The sequence below is a fragment of the Staurois parvus genome, unplaced genomic scaffold (genome assembly GCF_062004578.1).
Source record: "Staurois parvus isolate SC_StPar_1 unplaced genomic scaffold, SC_StPar_1.0 ptg001446l, whole genome shotgun sequence".
In the NCBI taxonomy this organism is placed as follows: Eukaryota; Metazoa; Chordata; class Amphibia; order Anura; family Ranidae; genus Staurois; species Staurois parvus.
In genome coordinates, this window is record NW_028319242.1 from 207,429 (window position 1) to 221,291 (window position 13,863).

General features: G+C 46.3%; 1 protein-coding gene across 1 annotated transcript; it reads right to left on the reverse strand.

The window, feature by feature from the left end:
* Positions 1–7,247: 7,247 nt before the first annotated feature.
* LOC149435936 (E3 ubiquitin/ISG15 ligase TRIM25-like) lies at positions 7,248–11,418 on the reverse strand. The gene has a single exon (XM_089662240.1). The coding sequence runs from the start codon at positions 11,205–11,207 to the stop codon at positions 9,477–9,479; it is 1,731 nt and encodes a 576-aa protein (XP_089518366.1). The 5' UTR covers positions 11,208–11,418; the 3' UTR covers positions 7,248–9,476.
* Positions 11,419–13,863: the final 2,445 nt, after the last annotated feature.

Genomic DNA, 13,863 nt, shown 5'->3' on the forward strand with positions numbered 1-13,863 from the left:
GCCAGGGCCCTGCCATTCCATATCACTTGGCGTCGGTCTGGATTCCGGAACACCTGGGAGACGCATAGAGCTGTACCAATCGGGGAGGTCGATTAGTGGGATATCTAGGGAAGTACAGAAATTAGGCAGATCCTCCGGAACTCGCAGGTAGGCTGTGCGCCCCTGCGCCTGTGCGGAAAGACAAAATGGGAAACGCCACCTATATGATATGTTATGGGAACGGAGTGCATCCAATAGGGGGCGAAGTTCCCGTCTTTGTTGCAGAGTAAGATTGGAGAGATCCTGGAATAAATGTATTTCTGACCCCTGATATAAGAGGCGCCTTCTGTCCCTGGCGCGCCTGAGGATGTCCTCTTTAACTGAGAAGCTGACTAGGCAACATATTACATCTCTTGGGGGATCAGAATCTCTGCCCCTGGGACGGAGTGCTCTGTGTGCTCATTCCAACTCTATGGGTGTGGCCGGCGGGCTACCTAGTAGGTCATTAAAGATCGCCACAACCGTTGTAGAGATGTCGTTCGGTTCCACAGATTCTGGCAAACCACGGAGTCTAATGTTATGTCTGCGTCCACGGTTATCCAAATCCTCTGTTTGTCTGTAGAATTCACGGATATGTGATGCGTGTGAGACTGTTGTCTGCTGTATTTCTGCTATGGCGTCTGCATTATTGCGGCTAGCAAGTTCCACTCCCTCCAGCCTTGTGCCCAAGGAAAGTAAATCCTCTCGCAGGTCACTGAGGGCGGTGGTGAGTGTGACTTTAATGTCTGCAGCCACCGCCTGAAGATCTCTGAGGGATAATGCCTGGGAGTCAGAGGAGAGGTCATGCTGCGGGACTGTGTCAGTGACATGCTCAGTGTCACTGCTTGGAACACAGGCTGCCATGGAGGAGGGAGGAGGGGGGGGAGAGGGGGAAGCTGCTTGGGCCCTGTCCCTCTGCTGGGAGCGGAACAGCTCCTGTATATGCCGCGATTGCGGCTGATTAGGGACCCGTGGGGAACGGGAACGGGAACCGGGTGTGTTCCGGTCCGGTTTCCCCATGATTATGCGCCCCTGCCTCACTCGATCCTCAGTGCAGAATAAGGAGAAGTCCTCGGCCGGCGGGAGCTCCTGGTTTAAGCGGCCATTCCGGATCGCGGCAGACCACGCCCCCGACTATTTCACTCTTAACCAGTCTCCTGGTATTTCCCCTCTCCTGTTATGGGAAGCGCATAAACCGGTATTGAGAGGGTTTTGCATTAGCAAAGCATCCTTTTTAAATAAAACCAAAAGGCAGCAATGTCTCTTACTGGAGCAAACCTACGATCGTTCCCATCAAACTTTCCAGGCGGCTGCTACGCCCGCCAATCGTGAAGCCTTAGAGCGATCTAGATTGGCTCTAGATCTTTTTCTCACAGATCAAGCAGAACTCTCACTTCATAGATCCAGGCACAAATATTATACTAGGGCAAATAAACCCAATACTTTCCTGGCCCTCTCACTTCGCAGGCTGGACCAGCTCACTAGACCTATCCAGATACGCACCTCTTCTGGCAACCTCACTAGTAATCCAGAACACATTCTACAGACTTTCCATAAACATTTGTCACAGCTTTACTCTTCTTCCACACGTTTTGACCCCGCACAAGCTGATACCCTTCTAACTTCCATTTCCTTCCCGAAACTCTCAGAGTGCCAGTTAGCGGCGCTTGAGCGACCCATCTCCCCTGCCGAAACCTTAGACGCTATTAAAAATCTAAAATTACGGAAATGCCCAGGACCGGATGGCTTCTCAGCCACATATTATAGGAAATTTGCTCACCTCCTCACTCCCATCCTTACTAATGCTTTTAACGATCTACTATCTGGCCAAACCTTCAACAATGAAACAGTGCAAGCGAACATTTCAATGATCCCAAAGCCGAACTCTGATGACACGCAGTGGTCCAATTACAGGCCAATATCTCTCCTTAATATTGACATCAAACTGTTAGCAAAAATCCTATCTTCGCGTCTTAACTTGTGTATTGGCTCTCTAATTCATAATGACCAAGTGGGCTTTATCCCAACTAGACAAGCAGGAGATAACATCAGACGTGCATCTCTTCTAGCAAACTTAGCTAGGTCTCGTAATATCCCTGCCTGTTTCCTCTCCCTAGATATTCGGAAAGCATTTGATACAGTCTCATGGCCATACCTCACCTACATTTTGCATCGTTGGGGTTTTGGCCCACATTTGTTAACCTGGATCTTTTTGTTGTATCGAGAACCTTTGGCCAGAATCAGGTATCTGGGGCACAGATCAGCTCAGTTCCCGATTTCCAGAGGCACAAGACAGGGCTGTCCTCTGTCCCCCTTGCTCTTTGCCCTGGCTATAGAACCCCTGGCCCTCTTAATCAGAGCTAAGCCGGATGTTAGGGGACTCGAAATAGGGGGCACTCATCATAAATTATGTCTCTTTGCAGATGACGTCTTGCTCTTTCTCACATCCCCATTAACTTCCTCGCCTTCCTTACTCCGGCTCCTTGAGACATTTGGCGCGCTTTCGGGCCTAATAGTAAACCCTAATAAATCAACAGCACTCAACATTTCTCTCCTCCCTATAGAGTTGTCGCACTTGCAGCAGATTTTACCATTCCCATGGTCACAGCATCATATCCCTTTCCTGGGTATCAAACTGACTCCTAGATTGTCAGACCTTTACGCAGCTAATTATCTTCCGATGCTTAACCACCTCTCAGCCCTTCTGACCAAATGGTCTTCCCTCCCCCTCGCATGGCTCGGCAGAATAGCAGTTATCAAGATGTCAATCCTCCCAAAAATTCTATATCTGTTTAGAGTCCTCCCTGTCCCAGTACCTCCCCATTACCTCCGCACACTGCAGCGTCGCATCTTTTCCTATGTATGGGGCAATACTCGCCCTCGTATACCTCGCTCCACCATCTATCGCCCTAAGCTCAGTGGAGGTCTGGGCCTACCCGATATCAGCAAATATGATCAAGCAGCGCATTTAGCCCAGTTGCCTAAATACCATGCAACTTTTGAAATCCCTCAATGGGTTGCGCTTGAATCGATAGAATGTGACCCCTTATCTACAGCTAACTTACTCTGGTTGAGGCCGATAGACCGCCGCTCTATAACCAACCCCATCACTTCTCACTTTCTATCCTTATGGGACAAACTGAAAACCCGTTATCTCCTCCAATCTCCACATAATCCTATGCTCTCGTTCCTGCGAAACCCAGCTTTCCCCCCCGGCGTGGCAGACGCCCCTTTTATTCAAAGCCTGGTCCTCTGCTAATTTACTCCGTACGCATCATTTCCTACAGAGGAATGAGTTTCAATCCTTTGCCTCGCTGCGGGAAGCGCATGGCCTCCCAGCCTCCGAGATATTCCGATACTTGCAGCTACAACACTTTTATGCTCCCTATACCACAATACCCAATCGGCCAGATGCTATGTCTTTCTTTGAACGAGCATGCTACAAAGACCCTCATAGACGTGGGCTTATCTCCTGCTTATATTCACTCTTCACAACTTCGATTACCACGTCCCCCCCTCTGTATACCCATAAGTGGGAAGCGGACATGGGAAAGACATTTGACCCGTCTGAATGGGACCGCATTTGGGCCAACACAAAATCATCCTCACAGAACATTGTAGCATTGGAAACGAATTATAAAGTCTTAACCCGCTGGTACTTAGTCCCGGCGAGAATCGCAAAATTTACCCCTAATTACTCACCCAACTGTTTTAGAGGCCGTGCGGACCCAGGAACACACTACCATATGTGGTGGGACTGTCCAATAGCCCGAACCTTTTGGGGTGAAATCTTCACCATGATATCTACACTTAGCACTATCACCCTACAACCCGACCCAACAACAGCCCTACTCAATCAGTGCCCCCCTGGCATCTCCAACTCACAATTTAAGCTCATCATGCAAGTTACGATGGTGGCTAAACAGGTTATAGCAAAATCTTGGAAATCCCCCACCTTGAGTATCGCGGCCCTCAAAACCAGGATAACACAAGCCATGATACATGCAAAGGTGGAAGCCACAATTCTTGACACGATCCCTAAATTATTGCGCATATGGAGCCCCTGGGTAGAGCGCTTCCTCCCTCCTAACTTTGACGAATCACTCCTTCTCCCCTGATTTGCATACTATGCGCTATGGATATAATCAATAGCCCTTTCTACGTAGCATGCAGGGATTGATGTAAACCTGTCGAACGCTCATGGAGTCATGGTTGTTGTTCCTCTTCCCCTTTCCCCCCCTTCCACCCCGGTCTGACCCCCCCTTCAAACTTCCCCCCATTTCTTTAATGCACTCGGGAGACATTACCTTGATTGGCTGGAACAATAATGTCTTTTATTGTCAACTTTTATCTACCTGTTTATGCTAGTAGTATATAGACATTTGTACTGAGATTCTCATTCATTTTTTATGTCCTATTGCCACTTCCATGTCCATTGTACATTAGCAATGTCTCCTTGTTTGTTACATTCTGCTTTATTGTTAATAAAATTGTTTGAACAAGAAAAATGGCAGTTTTTTTACAATGGCAATAAAATGCAGATAATTTTTGACACTAAAAAAATATTTTTTGCCGTAAAAAATTAGTTATTTTTTACTGTTGAAAAATGACATTTATTTTTAACAGTTGAAAAGCAACAGTTATATTTGACAGTTAAAAAATGACAGTTTTTTACAGTAGCAATAAAATACAGAAAATTTTTGACAGTGAAAAAAAAAGAGGGGTTTTTTGACAGTTGAAAAATTACAGTTTTTTAGTTGAAAAATGACAGGTGTCTTTGAAATGAGTACATTTTTTGTCAGTTAAAAAACATTTATTTTTGACAGTACAAAAATTAGGGTTTTTTTTGTCAGTAAAAAAATGATAGTTGCAAAAATTGACAGTTACTCAATTAGATTTTCAAAAGACAAGTTATCACATATTGAAAAGAGAAAAGAAAGATCGGTGTTGACATTGAAATGAAACATATGGTACATATACATATCAGGGAGCACGCACGTCCCCACCGATTGGCTGGGGGCGATAAAACATGGCCGCGGATACATGAGAGGTATACTGGGATCAATGTGAACCTTACTTGGTTGGGAGTGTGATAAACATTGGAGGGGGAGGGGGGGCACCAGTCAAGTGTGTTGGTCATAGGGTGGTATTGGTTTTTTGTAGTTGTCAGTTAGCGGAGCAGTGAGGGTCTTAGAGCCACCGAGACCATTGAGATTGGAATTCATGATATGAGGAATTGTGGATTGCTGTTCTCTTTTCCATCTCACAATGGGGATTGAGTCCAGTAATAAGGGCTGAGAACGAGGGGGTTGGGGTGGATTTCCATAATTTAGTGATATGTATTTTTGCCACTGCTAGTGTATGGACTCTGATTGTACGAGAGTCTGGGGGAAAGTCGTCTATTCCTGTGTGAAGGAGGGCTGAGGCTGGATTTGGAGTTGTCTGGACTCCAGATGTAGAGGAGATTAGTTGGAAGACTCTATTCCAATACGATTTGAGAGATTTACATGTCCAGAGTATATGGAGGATTGTTCCTATTTCTCCGCAATGTCTCCAGCACTTGGGTGAGTGTTGGGTGTAGTAAAGGGCGAGTGTAACAGGCGTTAGGTACCACTGATGTAAGATCTTCATGTATGACTCCCAGTGGGAGATACATTTAGAGGCTCTGTAGGTGATGTTGAAGGTTTTCCCCCAAGTGTGTGGAGACTCCGGTTGGAGAAGGATTTTCCCCAGTCAGGGAAGTGGTGTTTATGGTGAACTGAGTTTTAGTTATAATGGTATAAAAGGTGGAGATTCCTTTCTTCGGATTCTGCGTTCTGTGGAAGAAGAGGTACGCGGTGGAGGGGATTGTTAGTTCTAGAGGTAAGTCTATTGTACGTGAAGAGTGGGCGTCTCTTATGGACGGGAAGTTTTCATTGTCAGGGAGGTGGAATTGTTTTTGGAGAGTAGGGAAGGATTCTAGTCTATGGTCTATGTATAAGTCTGGAATATGAGATATTCCTCGATTTTCCCATTGTGTCAGGATTAGAGAGGGAATGATGAAGTGTAGGGTGGAGGTTGGAGTAGGAATTCTTTTTGTTTCATTTTCTGGGTGATTGGAGGATAAAAGGTCATACCAGGCCTGAAGGAGGCTTTTATACACGGATGGTGGGGTAGTAGGTGAGTTTGGGTATTTAGTGGTGGGAACAATAAGTTGTCAGGAGTATGCGGAAGTTGTGGAGGACTTTCCATGTAGGTCCACGTTTTATCTTTAGTAGGATGCCACCAAAAGAAGAGCTGGTCTAGGAGCGTGGCGTTGTAGTAAGATTTTACATGTGGGAGACCTGCTCCTCCCCCGGAGGAAGGTCTTATTAGTAAATTTGTCGTGCACCTAGGTTTTATTGAGTTCCACGTGAATTTGTTTTGTATCGCTTGGAGTTTGGAGAAGAAGGCGTTGGGGACTGGAGTTGGAAGAGTACGGAATATGTAAAGTATTTGAGGTAATATACACATTTTTAGGGGTGCTATTCTACCCATTGTGGATAATGTGGGTGTATGTAGTTGTCTGAGTTCCTGTGGGAGGGATTCAAGGAGCAGTTTGTGATTGGCGTCATATAATTGGTTAGTTGTGCTGGTGAGTTTGGTTCCCAAACAAGGGGTGCTATGGTGTTCCCAGGAGAAAGGGAAATGTTTGGTCAGCATATTTTGGATCTTAGGAGGAGTATAAAGGTTTAATATGGAGGATTTTGGTTCGTTGAGCTCATAGTCGGAGACTTCTGAGTAGTTGTGGAGATGAGTGCGTATCGATTGGAGAGATTTATAAGGATTGGTAACCATTAGGATGATATCGTCCATGAAGAGGCAGATTTTATGTTCCGGGTTATGATGAGTAATACCTGTGAATGTTGGGTCGTCTCTGAGTTTGGATGTCGGGGGTTCAATTACTAAGGTGGAAGGTATGGGAGATAAGGGGCAGCCCTGCCTGGTGCCATTAGATATGTGGAAGGGTTGTGAGAGGGAGCCGTCAGTTACAACTGTGACAGGGGGGTTGGAATAAAGGGAGAGGATTGCTGATAACATCCAATCTGTAATTCCACATTTCTGGAGAGCAAGTTTCATAAAAAGCCAATGGATTCGGAAAAATGTTATTTTTTGTCAGTAGAAAAATGAGTTATATTTGACATTTGAAAATGACAGTTAATTTTTTACAGTGGAAAAAATGGCAATTGAAAAATTAGTGTTTTTCATAGTTGAAAAATGACAGTTATATCTTTATTTTGCCAAGAAATGACAGAGTTTTTTTGTCAGTGGCAATAAAATGACAGTTGAAAAATTAGGTTTTTTTCGACAGTTGAAAATGACAGGTAATTTTTGACAGTGGAAAAAATGACAGTTTAAAAATGAGGGTTTCTTGATAGTTGAAAAATGACAGTTATTTTTTGTCATTAAAAATTTTTTTTTTTTTTTTTACAGTTGAAAAATTACATTTGACAGTTATATTTGACAGTTGGAAAATGACAGCTTTTTTTAGAGTGGCAATAAAATGCAGATCATTTTTGACATAGAAAAAAAAATCACATTTAAAAACAGAGAGGCTTTTTTTGACAGTTGAAAATGACAGTTAATTTTTTACAGTAGCAAAAAATTACAAGTAATTTTTGACTGTGGAAAAAAATGCCAATTGAAAAACGAGGTTTTTTTTACAGTTGAAAAATTAGTTATTTTTTGTCAGTTTAAAATTGGCAGTTATTTTTAACAGTCGAAAAACGACAGTTATATTTGACAGTTGAAAAATGACAGTTTTGGCAATAAAATGCAGATCATTTTTGACAGTGAAAAAAAAAATCACATATAAAAAAGAAGGGTTTTTTGACAGTTGAAAAATGACAGGTTTTTTTGACATCTAAAAAATGATTTGTTTTTTTGTAATTTAAAAAAAATTAGTTATTTTTCGTCAGTTGAAAAATGACAGTTATTTTTGACTTTTTTTTTCAACAAATTTTTCAACTGTCAAAAAAACCCTCATTTTTCAATTGCCTTGTTTTCCACTGTCAAAAATAACTAATTGTTCTACTCTGAAATATAACTGTTGTTTTTCAAAAATAAAATCTTAACTGACAAAAAAGTCATTTTTAAAATGTTAAAAAAAAAACTAATTTTTCAATTGTCATTTTTTTGCCACTGTCAAATATACAGGGGGGCAAAAAAGTATTTAGTCCCCACCAATTGTGCAAGTTCTTCCACTTACAAAGATGAGAGAGGCCTGTAATTGGCATCATAGGGAGACCTCAACTATGAGAGACAAAATGAGAAAACAAATCCAGACAATCTCATTGGCTGATCTGGAAAGAATTTATTTGCAAATTATGGTGGAAAATAAGTATTTGGTCTCCTACAAACAACAAGATTTCTGGCTCTCACAGACCTGGACCTTCTTCTTTAAGAGGCTCCTCTGTCCTGCACTCATTACCTGTATCAATGGCACCTGTTTGAACTTGTTATCAGTATAAAAGACACCTGTCCACAACCTCAAACAGTCACACTCCAAACTCCACTATGGTGAAGACCAAAGAGCTGTCGAAGGACACCAGAAACAAAATTGTAGACCTGCACCAGGCTGGGAAGACTGAATCTGCAATAGGCAAGCAGCTTGGTGTGAACAAATCAACTGTGGGAGCAATAATTAGAAAATGGAAGACATACAAGACCACTGATAATCTCCCTCCATCTGGGGCTCCACGCAAGATCTCACCCCGTGGGGTCAAAATGATCACAAGAACGGTGAGCAAAAATCCCAGGACCACACGGGGGGGACCTAGTGAATGACCTGCAGAGAGCTGGGACCAACGTAACAAAGGCTACCATCAGTAACACACTACGCCGCCAGGGGCTCAGATCCTACAGTGCCAGACGTGTCCCCCTGCTTAAGCCAGTACATGTCCGGGGCCCGTCTGAAGTTTGCTAGAGAGCATTTGGATGATCCAGAAGAGGATTGGGAGAATGTCATACGGTCAGATGAAACCAAAATAGAACTGTTTGGTAGAAACACAACTTTTTTGCCCCACTGTAACTGTCATATTGCAACCGACAACAAAAAAACTAATTTTTAATTGTCAAAAATAACCCATATTTTGCCAATGTCAAAAAAACTGTAATTTTTCAACTTAATAAAAATAACTGTCATTTTGAAACTTCAAATAAACCCCCTCATTTTTTAATTGTCATTTTATTGCCACTGTCAAAAATAAGTGTGACAAGCATGCATCCAGTGAAGGCGGAACACTCGGACCTCCTGCATGCTTGTTCCTGGTCAGTGACACACTAGGGAGTGAAGTGAGGTTTAGGATGAAGATGACGGCCCCGGAACCTGCAGCTTTCTCCACAAATCACTCCTGTTTCCTGCCCTTCCTCCTATTGGCTGAGTATTGCACCAATCACCAATCACATCATCCCCCTTGTGATGTCTCTGGGCGGATCTCTCACTTCTGGCTCCTCCCACATATCTTTATACAACCTCCCCATACCCATACCCCGACATGGAGGGGCTGAGTGAAGGTGGTGGTGAAGGTGTGGAGGTGTCGGATCGGGTCACACAGATCATAGAAGGAGATCCGTCCGGCCTCATAATCCAGATCTATCCTGACTCTGGTACTGGAGACACCGCCGGGGAATCGGGTCTTCTTCCTGTCATGTATCACTGAGTACTGATTACCCCCCAACCACCCCCACCTCTCCAAGCCCCAGGACTTCTTATTATATCCAATCCGTGACTGACCTCCTCTCCTGTCTATATTGGGGTAACACATCCCGACTCTCCAGTGATCTGCCCCCCCGACATCCACGTCCCAGTAATGTCTCCCGGAGGAGAAGCTCTGACTGCTCATCACCTGAGGATAACCCTGGAACCTCTCTGGTGTTTCTGGACGATTCTGATGTGATGACCAGGAAGCAGTTTTCCCGTCATCTGATATATGTAGATTATTACCAGCTGTCCTCACATCCAGTAATATGTCTGTAACCCCCGACACCCCCCATGTTTGCTGTACAGCCCCAATATTTGGTCCTCCCGTGGGGGAGGGTTTGAGGCGTTTCCTGGATGGTGGACCATTGATGGGACATTTGCCCTTTGTAGTAGAATGTGGAGAGACATGTGTGCCTGTACATTTCTGTACATTGACCCCAGACATGATATCAGATAAACCCGTGTGTAATGTGTGTGAGATCCCCCCCACATCCCCATCCCCTCCATCATGGAGGAGCTTCTCATGTCTCTCTCTGTCCTCATCATCTCCATCCTCAGTATCACACAAGTCACCTGTGTCTGATTCCTGTAGGACAGTCAGTGGATCCGTCATGTTACACAGCTTCTCAATGTCCCTCATCTTCCTGGACAGCTCCTCCTTCTTTATTTCCAGATCCCGAATATAATCCAACATGGAACGGGAGACCCACTCTGCCCACCCGGAGATGTCCCTCAGGACTCTCTTCTCCAGGTCTTCCAGACGTCTCCTGAGCTCTCTGAACAGGGAAGTGACTCTCTTGGTTTCATCATCTGCTTTTCCTTGTACTTTCCTCCTGCGTTCCTGCAGACTCTGGACTCTTTTCTCTGTCTCCTCTCTCTCTGTCATCAGTTTCTGCAGAACATTCCTCAGTTTCTTCTTCTTCATCTCAAAGGCCTCCTCCAGAGTCTCCACCTGGTGTCCCCGATGTTCTCCGGCCAAACTGCAGGACAGGCAGATACAGGTGGAGTCCTCGGTGCAGTAATACTCCAGGATCTTCTTATGGGCGGAGCATTTCCTGTCCTTCAGGGAAGTGGTGGGGTCACATAGGACGTGTTCTGGTGACTTGCTGTGGACTCTCAGGTGGTTGTCACACAGAGAAGCTTCACACAGCAGACAGGATTTCACAGCCGGTACAGGAGTGTGAATACAGTAAGTACAGAAGACACCGGACTCCTCCTGCTCTGGATGGGTAGACTGGAAGTTCTCCACTATGTTACGTTGTGTTATGTTCCTCCTCAGTGCAGGACGTTCCTGGAACTCTTCTCTGCATTCAGGACAGGAATAACCTCCAGTCCCCTCCTGTGTATCCAACACACGGCCAATACAGTCCCGGCAGAAGTTGTGTCCACATCTCAGGGTTACAGGATCTGTATAAATGTTCAGACAGATGGAACATTCCAGCTCCTTCCTCAGATCAGAAGACGCCATCGCTGAGAGCAGAAGACAGAATGACGGGGAAAGTCTCTGACACTCCGTATCCAATGTGACCCGTTCTGTACCCTCCTACACGGGGCGAGGTGTACATTCCTACACAGGGAGAGGCTGGGACTGAGACACGTAGCTAGAAGAATTCTTCTACAGAAGGACACAGACATGTAATAAGTAGTGACGGGTCCAACACCCCCCTGTTCGGTTCGCGGTCCAACATTCCAACTTGACGAAAGTTCAACCGCAAACTTCGAACTCAATGCAAGTCTATGGGACTGGAACTTGTAAATGGAAAAGTGTCCATTCTGAAGGCTTTTATGCCAGTTATTGGCCCCAGAAGTGGTATGGGGACTCAGGGACGGCCCTGAGGGACAGGAATCATAAAAAAATGAAAAATGTAATTATCATGTCTGGGGGGTCCCCATAAACTCCCTGCAAAGTTGCACATCTGTACAATGTATATGTCAGGGATCACCGCCGCGATGGGCTCGGCGCGGGCGCAGTGCACCGCCCTGTGTTGGAATGCAGGCACTGGGACCTGGCTGGCCGCGGCCAGTGAGTTTGCGCATGCGCAGTAGGGACCACGGGCGTGCACGTGGCACCAATGACAGCACAGGGCGGGATATTTAAATGGCCCTGAGCTGTCATTCAGTGCCTTATGGTCTTACCTGTATCCTGAGAACCTGTACCTAGTAAGTTATTGACCCGGATTGTTCTTGACCTGCTGATTTCTCCTGCCCAGACCCTTGCTTTGCCTGACCTTTCTCCTGAATGCCCCCCATTAGATCTGACCTGCTGTTGCTGACCTGACGTGTGACCCGACTATTCTCTGCCCGCTGCCTTGTACCGTACCGTCCTCTCTGTTACCGACTCGGCCTGTCTGACTTCGCACTTGCTCAGCCATCCATCCCATCGGTGTCACCCGACCTCCTCATATTATTATTATTATTATTATTATACAGTATTTATAAAGCGCCAATAGTTCGCTCAGCGCTGTACATTACAAAGGGGGACAGAACATGTGACAGAACAATACCAATACAATGCAAAACATGAGGGGATTGAGGGCCCTGCTCTTTCGAGCTTACAATCTAGGAGGGAGGGGGTGGTGGCACAGGAGGAGATAGCTGTGGGGGATGGAGTGGTAGGAAGAGTGGAGGAGGTCGGCAAGTTAGCAGGGGGTGGGGTAGGCTTCCCTGAAGAGATGGGTTTTCAGGGTGCGCCTAAAGGAGAGGAGAGTAGGTGATAATCTGATGGGTTGGGGCAGGGAGTTCCAGAGGATGGGTGACACCCTGGAGAAGTCCTGGAGGCGGGCATGGGAGGAGGAGACCAGGGAACTAGAGAGAAGGAGGTCTTGTGAGGAGCGGAGTGTGCGTGCTGGGCGGTACTTGGATATTAGGTCGGTGATGTAGTTCGGGGCAGTATGGTGGACAGCTTTGTACGTCAGCGTTAGGATTTTGAATTTGATCCGTTGCGCAATCGGAAGCCAGTGGAGGGATTGGCAGAGGGGGGTGGAGGACACTGAGTGGAAGCCAGTGGAGGGATTGGCAGAGGGGGGTGGAGGACACTGAGTGGAAGCCAGTGGAGGGATTGGCAGAGGGGGGTGGCGGAGACAGAGCGGTTGGAAAGGTGAATGAGTCTGGCAGCCGTATTCAGGATGGACTGAAGCGGGGATAGCCAGCGGCGAGGCAGGCCAGTGAGGAGGGAGTTGCAGTAGTCGAGTCGTGATATGATGAGGGAGTGCATGAGCTGTTTAGTGGTTTCTGGGGTTAGGAACGTGCAGATTTTGGCGATGTTGCGGAGGCGGAGTCTGCATGTTGCGGAGGTGGAGTCTGCACGAGTTTGTTAAAGATTGGACTTGGGGCTGGAAGGATAGGTTGGAGTCCAGAATGACACCAAGTACTCTGGCCTGCAGGGCGGGTTTGATGGTGGAGTTGTTGGATGTGACGGGGAAATCAATGGGGGGTGGTGTCCGGGCTGGGGGGAAGACAAGAAACTCAGTTTTGGAGAGATTCAGTTTAAGGAAGTGGAGCGACATCCAGTCTGATATGTCGCTCAGTAGGTGTGTGATTCGGGCAGAGACCAAGGGGGTGAGGTGGGGGGTTGAGAGATAGATTTGTGTGTCGTCGGCATAGAGGTGGTAGTTGAAGCCGTGAGAGTGTATGAGTTGGCCAAGGGAGGAGGTATAGATGGAGAAGAGAAGGGGCCCGAGGACAGAGCCTTGAGGGACCCCAACAGAGAGGGGGAGTGAGGGGGAGGTGGTAGCATTATAGGTAACGCTGAAAGAGCGTTGTGACAGGTAGGATGAGAGCCAGGAGAGAGAAGAATCTCTGAGGCCGAGGGAGTGTAGTTTTTTGAGGAGGAGGGGGTGGTCGACTGTGTCGAAGGTCGCAGAGAGGTCAAGGAGTAGGAGCACTGAATAGTGGCCATTAGCTTTGGCGGTTAGCAGGTCGTTGGAGAGTTTGAGTAAGGCGGTTTCGGTGGAGTGTAGGGGACGGAAGCCGGACTGTAGGGGATCGAGGTGGTTGTTGTCGTTGAGGTGAGAGCATAGGCGGGCGTAGACTAGGCGCTCGAGGAGTTTAGATGTAAATGGGAGCAGGGAGATGGGTCTGAGGTTGTTCGGGTCATTGGGGTCCAGGGAGGGCTTTTTAAGTAT